Source organism: Monocercomonoides exilis (genome assembly GCF_001643675.1).
Source record: "Monocercomonoides exilis strain PA203 chromosome Unknown scaffold36-1065637, whole genome shotgun sequence".
Taxonomy (NCBI): domain Eukaryota; phylum Preaxostyla; order Oxymonadida; family Polymastigidae; genus Monocercomonoides; species Monocercomonoides exilis.
In genome coordinates, this window is record NW_027150581.1 from 836,877 (window position 1) to 851,170 (window position 14,294).

At 38.8% G+C, this 14,294-nt stretch overlaps 3 protein-coding genes across 3 annotated transcripts; 1 reads left to right on the top strand and 2 right to left on the bottom strand.

Moving 5' to 3' along the window:
- On the top strand, nucleotides 1-8,520 carry MONOS_1812 (uncharacterized protein; the record flags this gene model as incomplete). Its single annotated transcript, XM_067871107.1, has 5 exons — nucleotides 1-623; nucleotides 771-2,509; nucleotides 2,555-3,174; nucleotides 3,415-5,483; nucleotides 6,930-8,520. 5 exons carry the CDS (start codon nucleotides 1-3, stop codon nucleotides 8,518-8,520), a joined length of 6,642 nt encoding a protein of 2,213 aa, XP_067723742.1.
- Nucleotides 8,521-10,870: 2,350 nt separating this feature from the next.
- On the bottom strand, nucleotides 10,871-12,847 carry MONOS_1811 (uncharacterized protein). Its single transcript, XM_067871096.1, has one exon. It carries the CDS (start codon nucleotides 12,750-12,752, stop codon nucleotides 11,193-11,195), a length of 1,560 nt encoding a protein of 519 aa, XP_067723743.1. The 5' UTR covers nucleotides 12,753-12,847; the 3' UTR covers nucleotides 10,871-11,192.
- A 923-nt stretch (nucleotides 12,848-13,770) lies between these two features.
- MONOS_1810 (uncharacterized protein) lies at nucleotides 13,771-14,040 on the bottom strand (the record flags this gene model as incomplete). The annotated part of the gene is made up of 1 exon (XM_067871085.1): nucleotides 13,771-14,040. The coding sequence occupies one exon, from the start codon at nucleotides 14,038-14,040 to the stop codon at nucleotides 13,771-13,773; it is 270 nt and encodes an 89-aa protein (XP_067723744.1).
- Between the last annotated feature and the right edge of the window lie 254 nt (nucleotides 14,041-14,294).

The following is a 14,294-nucleotide window of genomic DNA, read 5'->3' on the forward strand; positions in this document are numbered from 1 at the left end:
ATGAAAAGAGAAGACTCAATCACTGAAAGCCACATGGAAGACAGCATTGTGATGAGCTCAATGAATGTGCTTGAAGGAGGAATAGCGAGTGGAACACAGGGATCGGGAGTATTTTTGTGCAGCAATTGCACATTTTATCGCAACGAAAGAAGAGATTGGAGAATAAGGAATACAGATAGACTTCCAACAACAGAAACGCAGACATTCAAAAATGCTGAGTGGATTGAATGCTCTGCTGAATATGGTGGAGCACTGTATGTTCATGACAATTCGAGTACAACGCTCACTGTGGAGAATTCATCTTTTGTGAAATGCAAGGCAACATCCACAAGAGGCGGCGGAATTTATGCTCTGAATATTGGAGAATGCACTGTGAAGCATTCTGTGTTTGAAGAGTGTTATTGTGCTTCATCGACAGATTGGGGAGGAGCTGGAGTTGAGATATCAGGAATAAGCATCCAGCCATTTTTGGAAAATTGTTTGTTCGAAGATTGCTGGTCTGAGAACGATGGTGGAGGACTATCTATAATTGCATCATCTTCATCGATAACCACTGATTGCATTTTGGACTGCTCATTTAAAAATTGCAGCTCTCATAACATTACAAATGGAGGAGGGGGAGGGTATGATGTCATAAATTCGCAAAGATTTGTTTTGAAAAACTGTCTTTTTCAGCATTGTTTAAGTGAGCATGTTGGAGGTGGTTGCTGTATTTCTTTAAATGAAAATAATGGGAATGTTCTTTGTTTTTGTTACTTTCATAACAACAGTGCTCCAATAGGAAATGATGTGGCTACGCCAAATTATAATAATAATTCTCAAATTTTTTGGTGTTTCTCATCAGGAACAGATGGAAATAGATATAATGCAAAAGGAAGTGATAAAAGTGAATGGTTGCCAAACAATGGGGGGAAATGCAGATTCGTCTCCTCCAAATTGACTCAATCCAAAGCGAAAGATACATATAGCTGCGGGTTGAATGAGAGTTATGCCTGTCTAACAATCAGCCATTGTCTTTCCCAATTGATCGTGGGGTTTGTGGAGGAAATGAAAGTGTTGAGTGGAACAGTTGTGGAAGGCAAAGGAGTTGATATTGGAGAGAAAACGATCTGTTTGAGTGGAGTTTCTCCATCTGGCTCTGCCATTGAAACAAAGTTTGAGGCAAATGGGCTGAGTCTATTTTGTGTTGGAGCAGGGGAGTTGGCTGTGAATGATTTGTTTGTGGTTCACAACACCTCATTTGAAAACAACCGAAGAAGCAGATTATTTGAGATTCAGGGAAGAGGATTGATGGATGTGAAGAGAATGAACATTTCGATGGATGCAGCTCATTCAGAAGAGAGGAGCATTCAAAACTCACTTGTGAAAGTTGATGGTGGAGAGTTGAAGATGCAAGATGTGAAATGGTTGCAAACATTCAGCACCACAAGCGTGATATCTCTTTCTCAGGAGGCAGCTGTTTCATTGTCTCTGGATAACTGCACATTCAGCAACATTGTGAGGACAACAGCCGGATCATCGTTGATGAGTTCAGGTGAAGGGTCATTTTCGATAACACTTGAAGGATGCACGATTTATGGCTGTGGAAGTGAAGATTCTGTTTTTGGAGGAGGGATGATGGTTGAAGCGGGGAATATTGGTTCATTGAGGATGAATGGAGGGTTTGTGAAGAACTGTTATGCCTCGACCATTCAAGGGAGAGGAGGAGGGATTGGACTGAAAGTGAAAGATACAAGTGCAGATTTTCTGATTTCATCAACATTTGAAGGAAACAGGGCGAAATGGGGAAGTGATATTTTTGTTGACTCAATCGATCTGGGAACGACTGCAACAAGTGGGAAGATCACTTCATTAACTGCTTCGAATTCCACAATAAACAAAATTCGGGGATTCCACAATGGAGATGAAACGATTCCAATTCCACTTTGTGTGTATCTGATTTATTTGCCAGAAGAGATTGTTGCAAGCAATGTTGATGCATTTGATCATTCTTATTGTGGATATGCTGAGTTTCCCTGTCTGACTTTAAAACATTCGCTGACTAGGCAAGAAGAGGAAAAGAAGATTGTTGTTGATGGGATGATTGCAATGGAAGAGGAGCTGATATTTGACTCCTTCAAGCACACAATCAAGGGGAATGATGAAAACAGCGGATGGAAGGTGATTGACGATTCTGACGGAAGTGGAGAAGGCATGATAACAGTCAATACTAATATGAATTTGAGAACATTGATTTTCTCCATTCCATCTATTCTACCAAATCATGAAGCATTCTTCAGTTCTTCCTCACAATCATTTTCGCTTGAAGATTGCTCACTGACATTTCAAGGCTCCCAGTCAGCGTTATCTTATGTATTTTTGTCAACAACAGCTGGTGAGGTGTCCGTTTCATCGTTGAATGTCTTGCACTTGACTATTGGGAACTTTCCGCTGATTAATCTTGATGAAAGCAATGCTGCAGGAACATTCACTTCCATGAATATTGAGGATATAAGCTCGACAACAAATGGTGTTTTGTTTGGAGTGGAGAATGGAGCATCTTTTTCGATTAAAGATTCAACACTTTCAGTGAAAGCATCTTCACAAACAGATTTGCAGTCAGGATCAATTCAAATGATTTCCACAAATTCAGCCAAGTTGCTGAAGTTCACGAATAATTCGATAAGTGGATTCAAAGGAATTGAAGGAAATGGAGGGGCAATTGAATGCACACTTGGGAGAGATTGCTCACTGGAAATAGTCGGAGGGATGATGAGAGAGTGCAAGGTTAATGGAGGAAACGGAGGAGGGTTGTGGGTTGAGATGAAAGAAGGATCATCATTCACTGTGGGAAACCTGACAGAGGCAGACTCAGCAAAAACAACATCTTTAAATGATGAAAACGATTTCTTCGGGCTCACAAATTGCAGGGCGATGCAAACAGCAGGTGGAGAGTGTGGATATGGAGGAGGGATTTATCTTCATTTGGATGATGAAGCAAGCTCATTCATCTTGAAGGAGGTATTGTTTTCTGGATGTGATGCGAGAGAAGGGAAAGAAATCTTCATCAATGCAAATGATCATTCGAGTGTGATGAGTAGAAGCTCAATTGGATTTGGAGTTGATTTGAATGATTTTGCAAAATTGGATGTGTTTGAGAGATCAACATTGAATGAAACATTTGCCATTCCGCTGGTATTGTATTTGTGGAATAATTATTCAGGATGTGGATTTGTTGGAGGAGGATTGTTGAGCCATGATTTTTCGAAGTGTGGATTCGAAGAGTTTCCATGCTGCACAATCTCCAAGGCAGCATCAGTCCATTTTGAAGGGAAGAAAAAGGATGTTGCTCTTCTTGAGCCATTTGTCTTTGAGGAAGAATTAGAGTTGACTTCTAATGAATGGAGCATCAAAGGAAAAGTGGAAAATATAAAGTGTGATGTTTCTGATCAGAAAAAGGGAACACAAAGTGGATTTATTGCAAATGCAGTGTTTGTGTCAATGACTGGTATTATCTTTTCTTTGAAGAGATCGCTGACCTTTCATGAAAGCGTGTTTGAGTGTTGTTTGGGGAAGCTCACACTGAGCAAATGCGGGATGGAGGGAGGCGCAGAGGCTATTTCGACCGTGTTTGTGAAGGCTGTTGGAGGGATTGTGGAAGTGATTGGTTTTGGATGTGAAAGAGGTGCCAAGTGGGGTTCATCGTTATTCGTTGTTGAAGGGAATGCTGAAAGTGTGTCTTCGATGAATATGGCGAAAAGTGATTTTGGAGAAATCACGTTTGGGGATGGATGTGTTGTTGAGTGTCACAATGGAATTATCAATGAGATGTCAGGATGCTCGTTTTCATCTATTGCTCGCTCACAGGGAAGTGGAGGATGTGTGAGTGTTTCGAACAATAAGGATGATGAAGATAGAAGAGATTTCAAAGTGGAAATAAATGACTGTTCATTCGAAGGATGTACTATTACTGGAGAGGAGGGAAATGAGATAGGAGGAGGTGCACTCTTTTGTGAGGCATCTTCAAAAACGAGTCTTGTGGTGAGTGGGTGCAAGTTTTATTGTTGCACAGCACCATATGGAGAGGGAAGTGTTGGATATGTAGGAGGAATAATGATGAACATACTGAAAGAAGAAGAAGAAGGGAAAGCAGGGTTTGTGATATATTCGCCTGTTTTTTCATCTGGGAAGCCAAACAATGCGAAATATGGGAAGGATTTATTTGTTTCATCTCCATCGCTAATTAACAGCATCAAGAACGAAACCCTTCCATTTGTGAAAGATAGACTGGAGAAGCTGACAGAAGACTCGCTGAGAGGATATGATGGAGGAAACAAGGAATGTGCAATCCCACTGATCTATTTCTGGAAAGGGATTGGAACGAATGTGGTTGTTGCAAGAGGAGGAAACAATGTGGTTGCATGTGGGTTGTTGGAGTATCCATGTGGGTCTGTTGATTATGGGGTGAAGCGAGGGAGTGACTTAGGGATTGAATCGATTGTTGTTCAGGGGACTTGTGATGTTTGGAGTGAAATGAGTGTGAGTGGGATGAGGCTGGAAGGAACAGATGGAGAATCAGACAAAATCCAATTTGTGACAGAGATTGAAGGAAATGGGAATGTTGTTGTTGAGTGCAGAGGAGTTGTTCAGTTCAAAGAAGTGGGGATGATGATTCCAACTGTCTTTGATAATGGTGCGGGAACACTCATCCAGACAGGTTCTAATGCAATCAAAACGAGTATTGTTGGATGTTCTTTTCACATGAAAGATGATGCTGAAGGTGAATTGTCATTTGTGCTGATAAGTGCATCAAAAGGAATTGTTTCGATTGAAAAGACAAACATAGTTGGATTCTCAACAACTCATGAGATAATGAGCATATCAACAAAGTGTGTGGTGATAATGAACAATGTGATATTTGAAGATATAACATTGAGTGGGAAAAGTGCAATTGCGACGACAGAAAGTGTGATTTCTGGGAGGGGGAATGATGATGCAGAAGAAGTGTGGAATATTCTGTTTGACAAATGCACATTTATGAATGTGAAGCACAGTGCGTCAAACAACCCTTCGTTGCTTTGTTGTGATGCGCCAAATGAAGTGAGATTGAAAATGGATAACTCAACAATTGATGGCTGTGGATCAGCAAGTTCTCATGAAGGAGGAGGGGTGTTTTTCCTTCTTAATGAGAAGGGGAGATTGGAGATGAATCACACAAATGTGACAGACTGTTTCTGTTCGAACATTGGGAGAGGTGGAGGACTGTTTTTGAAAACACAGAGTGTTGCAAAGAAGACTTTGCCATTTGTGCTGTCGAACATCACATTCCGAGGAAATGTTGCATCGAAGGGGAGAGATGTGTTTGTGAAGTGCACTGACCTTGACACTCAGATTTCGGAGTGGCAGTTCCTGATCAACTTCGGAGAGCCATTTGTGAAGGAGCTGGCGATATGGGGATGCGCAGCAGACAATTATGGAGATGAAGAGGATCTGCTGAGGAGGGTGTTTGTGTTCAGGAATGAATTCATATTTGTATCTTCGATTATGGGAAACAACAGCGACAGCAAGAACTGTGGGGAAATGAAGGGAGCATGTTCATCGCTGAATGTTGGGGTGAGCCACATCATCCCATCGGATTATTCGCAGCTGTATGTCTGGAATGAAACCAGATTAACTGGTTCGTGCTCAGCCGAGAAGGTGACGATCAAGTCGATGGAAGCGAACAGAAATGCTGAGATAAAAATCTGGGAGATTAATTTTGGAGGTGAAGGAGTTGTGACAACTTCGGAGTTTGCTCGATTGGAGAGAGTGAAATTTGTTTTTGAAGGAACGGGGAATATTGGCTGCTCGTGTTTGATACACCAATTGAATGGATCTCTTATTGTCGAATCTGTTTCATTCCTGTCAGAGAACAGATCAGAGGAGAATTCACAGATCCTTTTTGATTGTTCTCTTATTGTTGTTGAAGATGGGCTGTTTGAAGCAGAAAAGTGCAGTGTTGGACATTTGAAATTCTCAAAACCTGTATTCGAGATTTTGAGTTCAGAAAGAGCAACATTTGAAGATTTGTCAGTCAGTGATGTGGAATGCAAGAGTTCAATGTTTGAATGTGGAAAGAGTGAAAACGTGGGAATTTCAAAATTGTCAGCCACAAATATCTCTTTGCAAGATAGAAGCCTCATCTCATTCGAAGCAATCAACTCTTCACTTGTTTTTTCATTGATGCAATCATCATTCTCAAACATCATCAAAACAGCATCTGGATCCTGCATTATTTGCACAACTCAACCAATGACCGGCTTTGAGATGCTGAACTGCTCTTTTCGTGAATGCACATCAGAGTTGCAAAAAGGAAGCCAAGTGTCAGTGGCAAATGCAAACAAAATATTTCTTGACTCGTGTGTGTTTGTGGGAGATCTCGTTGGTTATTTCGAAAAGATGAATGTTGCAATGGATGAAATTTGCAGATGGAATGGGTCTGCAATTGATTTCTCGAGCAGTTCAGCTGTTATGAAAGACACAACAATCAGCAACTCCTCAAAGGGAGGGATGACTGTGAGAGGAGGATCTGTGACGATTGAGAAAGGAGAATTTTTGAACAATAATCCATTCATTGAAAATTATCCATCATTGAGAAGAAATATCATCTGCTCAGATTCTGCTTCGCTGACCATTTCGAGCTTGAAGGGAGGAGATGGGGTGATGCCCAATTCTTCGCTGTGGATTCTGGATGATGGATGCAGCCTGGAAGGGATGGCAGGAGAAAGAGCATCTTCATTCTTCATTCCGGTGTTGGAAGGGGCTTCGACCAGCGAAAATGGAGGTGGAACAGAAATTCAATTCAAGGGGGTGCTTCTTCTGCCATGTGATTTGTCATTCCGACTGATTTTGTCAGCTGGAGATACAGACCTGATTGAGACATATCATTTTGCAGAAGATGGGTTTGTGAGTGAAGCGGAAGCAGTTGGGATGGTGCCTTCGAGAAATCTTTCGTCGATCCCAGATGAGACGGATGTGTCTGTGATGATTGTGTATGGAAAGCGGTTGTCTGCAACTGATGCATTTGTTCTGAAGAACAGAAGCGAGCCCAAGGCAAATGGGGATGAAAGGGTTGTTGAAGGAGGAAAAGAAGGGAAATCGATCTGGCCAATTATTGTTGTTATATTGGCTGTGATGTTTCTTATTGTTCTGATTATTTCTGTGATATTCATTGTTCGATGGAAGAAGGTTAAGAATGAAGCAGAAGATCTGAGAGAGATTGTGAATGATAACATCAGAAAAGATCCAAAGGCGTTTGAGATGGTGACGATGGAGATGTTGCCTGAGGAGCAGTGGAGGAGAGCAGAGAGGGAGGCAGAGAAGAAGAGCGATGAGAGAATCAAGAAGAGGGTGTATGTGAAAAGTTTGGGACATTCGGAGTCATCGGAGCATCTTCTGTCTGAGAGTGGATCGACTGAATACATATTGGGGAGAGACTCAGACAAGATTCCTCAATGGATGCTAGAGAAGGTTGATGAAGAAGAAGATGAGGAAACAAGAAAAAGAACTCCATCGCCATCCATTTCATCCACTTCAACCACAGACACTTCAGATACAGAATCCACTTTTGTTCGTGGGGAGGATCTGTGCCCAACCACTTCATCGATGTCGAATCTGGTGGATGCAATGGCCTGCTCATCTCCTCATGAGAAGCTGATTGTGGATCTGAGGGATTCGCTGTTCATGCTGCTTCATGGGAAGAACGAGAAGAAGGAGATGGCGATAGGCACTCTGAAGGAAAGAGAGCAGACAGCTGCCCAGGTCTTGTTCTGGGTGGCCAATCTCGCCCTCCACTCATTTTCCGAGATGGACAACCCTCTTCAGTCACTTGTCAATCTGAGCCCACACATTGTGCTGTTCTCTGAGCACATGGTCATCTGCATTGTGATGCACTCCGACTTCTCATCTGACGATGATTCGGATTCATCATCCATCTCCTCGTCAACTGTTGTAACATCTGCCAGCGATGATGATGATGATGATGATAGAGATTCTTTGCCCTCGTCTGCGTTTGAGGATGAGGATGACAATTTCAAGAAAGAGTGTCTGAGGTGGAAGGCGCCAGAGCTGCAGATGAACAAGAAGATGGGGGCAACAGAGAAGTCGGTGGCATTCTCGGTCGGGATGATGCTGTGGGAGTGCCTGACGCTCCAGATCCCGTTTGGGGAGTATGAGGCAGAGGCAGCTGGGCAGAAGATTGTGAATGGAGAAGTGCCGAATGTGGGGCTGGTGAAGGACACACCATATTTGGAGTTTTGGAGGCTGTGTGTCTCGTGGAATGAGGCAGACAGGCCTTCTCTGAGCGGGATGAAGCGAGAGCTGATTGGGCACTTTCCAGCTGGGGCAGTGATGGTGACGCTGACAGACGCAATCTGCGATTCTTTGCGAGAAGAAGAAGAAGAGGAAGAAGAAGAGGAAGAAGAGGGGATAGAAGAGGAAGAAGATGGGATGAGCGAATCAATAAGCAAAGAAGAAGGGAGGAAAAGCCGAAAATACTTGTGATGATGGTCGTATTGGTTTTCATTCTTTTGAGAAGGGCTTTCTTTGCTTTCTTCTTTGAGTATTATTCGTTGAATGAGAAGTGGAGAGCAGAACGTGAATTTTCCCAGTGAGTTCAGTCTGCTTTCCATTTTTCGATTTTCTTCGAATCAGAATCAAAATGTTTCAAAAACAAATTTTTATTTATTATCATTTGGACTTTTGTTTTCAATTTTTTGTGGAAGAGGCGTGTGTTTTATGGTGCTTTTAGCATCACCATTTTATTCGGTTAATAACAACGCAAAGCAAATTCAAATCAAGTTGAACATTAAAACGAGTTTATTTATTCATTGAACGAATTCAAAATACAAAGCATATACCAATATATATGTGTCTAAATTTTTTTTGAAAGTTCCTTTTGTTTAATTTACAAATAGAATAAAAATTTCATATTTCGATCAAATATCTGTTCCCATTCACCAAATTCAGCTATCATAAAAACAAAATTTTGACAATGTTATTATTTCCATTTTTGTGAATTTTCATGATTAGGAACAGAAATTTGATCGAAATATGAGATTCTTATTGCATTTGAAAATTAAACAAAAGGAACTTTTCAAAAAAATTTAGACATATGTATTAAAGAAAAAAGGAATTTGTATTATTTCTTTCATTATTCGATTTTGTTTGAAATTTTCACAGTGACAAATTGAAGATACAGTCAAAACAGAAAATAATCTCAATAAAAACAATCAACATCTGATGTTGATTCTTTTTCATATCATTTCTTTGTTCAAAGAAATATCATTTTTTTATAATTTAGGTGAGAAAAGTTAACAGTTGAATTGAATGTTTATAAATGAATGGAAAAAGAATCTTTATAGAATCATAAATAAAATAAAGTCAGTATGAGATAATTAATGAGATACCATAATAACATTAATTAATAGAGTTATAACTTAAAAAAAAAAAAAAAAAAAAAAAAAAAAAAAAAAAAAGTTATATTGCATGACATCTCACTTCAAGCACAGTTATTGATTGCTATGAATTAACAATTGAGTAGATTTTATGTTACCACTTATTTAATGCTTTTAAATAACTATCATCTGAAAAAAAATGAAAAAAGTTATTTTTTGAAATTTGATTTGTAATTGAAAGTTTTTTATTTTGGAAGATGCGTTTTATAGACTTTTTGACTATGAACAACAATCTATACACGATTTTGAACGATTTGAAAATTTTCAGAAAAAAGAGTCAAAAGTGAATTAAGAATTATCGAAATGAATAAAAACCTGGAGTAATTTATAGAAAAAAGATGTGTATTTTAAAAGGAGTTGATTATCTTTTAGAAAGATTAAAAAAAAAAGAAAAGTTCAAAGAATGAATTGTTATTTTGGGAGAATAGGGTGATTCATCAACCAAAACATTATTTGAATTACGGTTGAAATAAAAAAACAATTTTTTTCAAACAATCATATGTGTGATAAATTTTTAAATCATAACTATTTTCGGTATGTTTATTCTTCAAAGGTTTAATTTTTTTGAAGAAGATTTATTCATTCAAAAGAAAAAACACGACAATTGTTTCAAAAGACAATGTTTGAGATTCAATTCAAGAAAAAATTATCTTCAAGAGGAGGAACGACTTTTTTTTGTTCATTTATCTGAATTCAAAGTGAATTCTCAAACAGAAAAATTTAACAGACAAATTAAAAAATCAAAAATATCACCCACATGTTTATAAACAACGATGCAAATTGCTGCAAATTAATATTGAATTTTTGTTGTGATGATAGTTTTTTTATTAAGTCCGGATAAAAAAACCTCCCTTAACCATTATTCAAATTGCGCTCAAATACAAGAAAAGATATGAAGTATTTGCAAAATGTTCAAAATAATCATATTTCTCTGGTCATTCACTAGTATAAAACAACTAACATGAATCTGAATTTTTGAATAGTTTTGAAAATTTTGAAGATGGGTGATTATTTTTGATATCATATTTTTCCATTTAAAATATTCGGTTTGAAAAAACTCCCTTGAATATCAACAAAAGAATACTGAAAAGTGAAAAGGTTAATAAGAAAAATTCTCATCTTTATTTTAGCTGATTCACTCATTCTTAAAACATTTGTGATAATTTAACAATTCAAACACAAAGTCTCTTCCCAATTACAAACAACGTTTGATATATCGATACCCCAAAAAAAGTTATGATTACAAAAATAATCACCCAGATTATCAAAATTTCGATCTTGAATAAAGATTAAAAAATTCGTTTGAATATTTTTCGATTTTTCTTTAAAGTTTTCCGATTGAGAACAATTTTTTGTGTATTTTTAGAAGATTTTTTCAGACAAGAGAAATAACAGGATTTGAAAGAAAGTAAACTTTAAATCACCATGAAGTGATGTCTTTTGTTTACCATCAAAGTAAATCGTTGGAAAATACTGAAGTGCGTCTCAAATCAACAAGCAATAAAATTAACAAACAAATACAAATTGAATGCAGAGATACAAAAATGAAAAAATATCAAGCAATAAAATATCTTTAATTATTATTCTGAAAAAATGAAAAGTTGTACCAAAAAATAAGAAGGAATCAAAATACAATGGCATGACGTTCATTTCAATTGTTGCATGGTATTTGTTCAGTCATCCACACAGCAGCCGAACAATCAAAGCAATCACTCAAACTTAGTAATCCCCTTTCATCCATTCCGGAACCTCGCTCTCAACATAGTTCTTCCAAAATGTCTTCATCGTCCACCCTTCCTTGTTGCTGATGTTTGCATCGTGCCTCATCCACTCCGGCGGTTCGCTCTTAACATTCGCAATCCACAGCATCGCCATCGTCCTCCCGCTCTTGTCCACTTGTGTAGTTCTGTGCCTCATCCACTCTGGCGGTGCTGTCTTCACCCACGTAATCCAGTGCATAGCCATCGTCATTCCATTCTGGTCAATAAACACTGCCTCGTGTCTCATCCACTCTGGCGGATCTGTTTGAACATCCCCAATCCAATGCATCGCCATCGTCCATCCGTTCTCATCCCCAACCGTAACCTCGTGCCGCATCCACTCTGGTGGTTCTGATTTGACGTGTCTGATCCAGTGCATCGCCATTGTCCACCCGTCCTTGTCCACTTGCATTCCCCTGTGCCTCATCCACTCCGGCGGTTCTGTTTTCACATTCACAATCCATATCATCGCCATCGTTCTCCCATATATGTCCCCACGCCCCACATCGTGCCTCATCCATTCCGGAGGTTCGCTCTTCGCATTCTCTATCCACAGCATTGCCATTGTTCTTCCTTCCTCGTCTCCCTCTGTCGCCTCGTGCCTCATTTCCTCTGAAGGCTCTGCTTTTTTTTCAACAATCCAGTTCATCGCCTCTGTTCTTCTATTTCTGTCAAAAACTTTCGCTTCGTCCTTTCCTCCTTCCAAACTTTCGCATTTTCTCTCATTTTCACAGCTCGATCCCTCTCTTCTCTTTTCTTTATCGTGAGGTGCTTTGTCCGCCTTCATCCATTCTGGTGGATCTGTTTTGATGTGCTTTATCCACAGCATGTCCATCGTCCAGCCATCATTGTTCGCAAGTGCGGGATCATGTCTCATCCATTCTGGTGGCTTTGTTTTCACATTTTTAATCCAGATCATCGCCATCGTCCATCCGTCCTTGTTGCGCAGGGTGATGTCATGTCTCATCCATCCCAGAACATCCGTTTTAACTTTACTTATCCACAGCATTGCCATCGTCCAGCCATCATTGTCTGCAAGTGCAGGGTCGTGCCTCATCCATTCCGGTGGAGTATTTTCTTTCAAAATAATCCAATTCATTGCCATTGTTCTTCCCCAAATATCTTTAAGAGTATTATCATGCTTCATCCATTCTGGTGGTTCTGTTTGAACATGATAAGACCACAACATAGCCATTGTCCATCCGTTATTGTTGCAAAGTGTGATATCGTGTCTCATCCAAATTGGTGGTTCTGTCCTCACATGACTTATCCATAGCATCGCCATTGTCCGTCCGCCATTGCCGCCAAGTGTGATATCGTGCCTCATCCATTCCGGTGGTTCTGTCTTCACATTCTCTATCCATTTCATAGCCATTGTACTTCCATCATCACCTCCGATTGTTATATCATGTCTCATCCACTTTGGAGGCTCTGTTTTGTTCTTCCTGATCCAATTAATTGCCTTTGTATCTCCTAAAAAGTCTTTCTCAGGATTTAAAGAACCCGCTTCATTTCCCATTTCCTTATTATTTTAGGTGGACTGCAATTGCTTGTTGCTTGCAAACAAGCGATTCAACAAATATGTTTGATCTTTCAAAAATTCTGTTTCGTTATGGGTTGACACCAGTATTTCGATATTTTAATCGAACATTTCGAGATTCATTTTATACAATGAGAAAAAGAAAAATTTATGGAAATGAAATTTTTATTTCAAATAATCTGTGTTTATTCAAGATTTCCCAGTTCATTTGAACATAAAATATTTTTATTTAGAAAAAGAGTTATTAAATTCCAATTAATCATTTTTCAAAAATTTGAAAACCTCTTTTGAAGAAAGAAGTATGGAAAAACCATGAATGGTTCAACACAATCACTTTATATAATCGAAAAAGAAATAATTCGAAATTTTTGTCTATCTGTGATGGTCTCCAGTTTAAAAAAAATTGATTGTCAGAAATTTTCCACTGAAGGAGATGGGATATAAAAGAATTGCGTGGTATGCAGCATTTGAAAGAAAATATTAACAAAAATGCGAGCAGATGAGACGGAATGTGAAATTTGAAGAAGTAATAAAAAACAAAAAAAAAAAAAGAAAAATTGAATTAGATAAATCTAAAATAAAAGCACTTATCATAGATGAGATATATTTATCTAAATATTCAATATTTCAGGATCTGCCTGTGTCAGAACAATAAATAAAAATATGGAACGCGCTTGTGTGCTTGAGTGTTTATTCACTTCATGCTCGCCGACAGGTCAATATGGCGGAGGGATGTATTGCTCATATGTTCCATCTGCACTCAAAATGAGGTGCCTCCAGTTCATCTCGTGCAACGCAACATCAACTGGCGGAGGATTGGATTTTAATCCAAGTTAATCAGAAGCTCCAAGCGACAATCATTATTGCTGTTTCTTCTTCTTCCACGATTGCAGATGCACAACCACTTCCACTCCATATGGCCACGATGTGTATTTTGAAGATCGATACAATCTCTTCTCATCGAACAACCCGTTCTATGAGTCTTATACAACAAATACTAATGATAAAAGAGAGTGCTATTGGGTAAATGGAGCATATCCACATACAGAAAAGAAAATTCTTCTTCTCCTTTCTTCTTCTTCTCCTTTCTTCTTCTTCTCCTTTCTTCTTCTTCCTCCTCTTCTTCCTCTTCATCATCATCATCATCATCATCATCATCATCATCATCATCATCTTCTTCTTCTTCTTCTTCTTCTTCTAAACCTTCTTCTTCTTCTTCTTCTTCTTCCTCCTCCTCCTCCTCCTCCTCCTCCTCCTCCTCATTCATCTTCTCATTTTTTATTTGTCTTCATCTGTTGACAATATGTCTTTCCTTCACCTTTCCTTCAATAAAATATTTCATTCATCTTCCGCCTTCTTTCTCTTCGTCTTTCTCCTCTTTCTCCTCTTTCTCCTTCTCCTCTTCTTCTCCAAAGAATATTTCAAATGATGAATTAAACAAAGCAATTTCTTTCATTTTCAACAAAGTTAACAGAATTTCTGATTCTTCTGATGCTTCTGTTTTTTGATGAAATGAATGAG

What these genes read in the sequence shown, in the direction of transcription:
- MONOS_1811 (XM_067871096.1), bottom strand. Translation starts at nt 12,752, where the DNA reads ATGGGAAATGAAGCGGGTTCTTTAAATCCTGAGAAAGACTTTTTAGGA.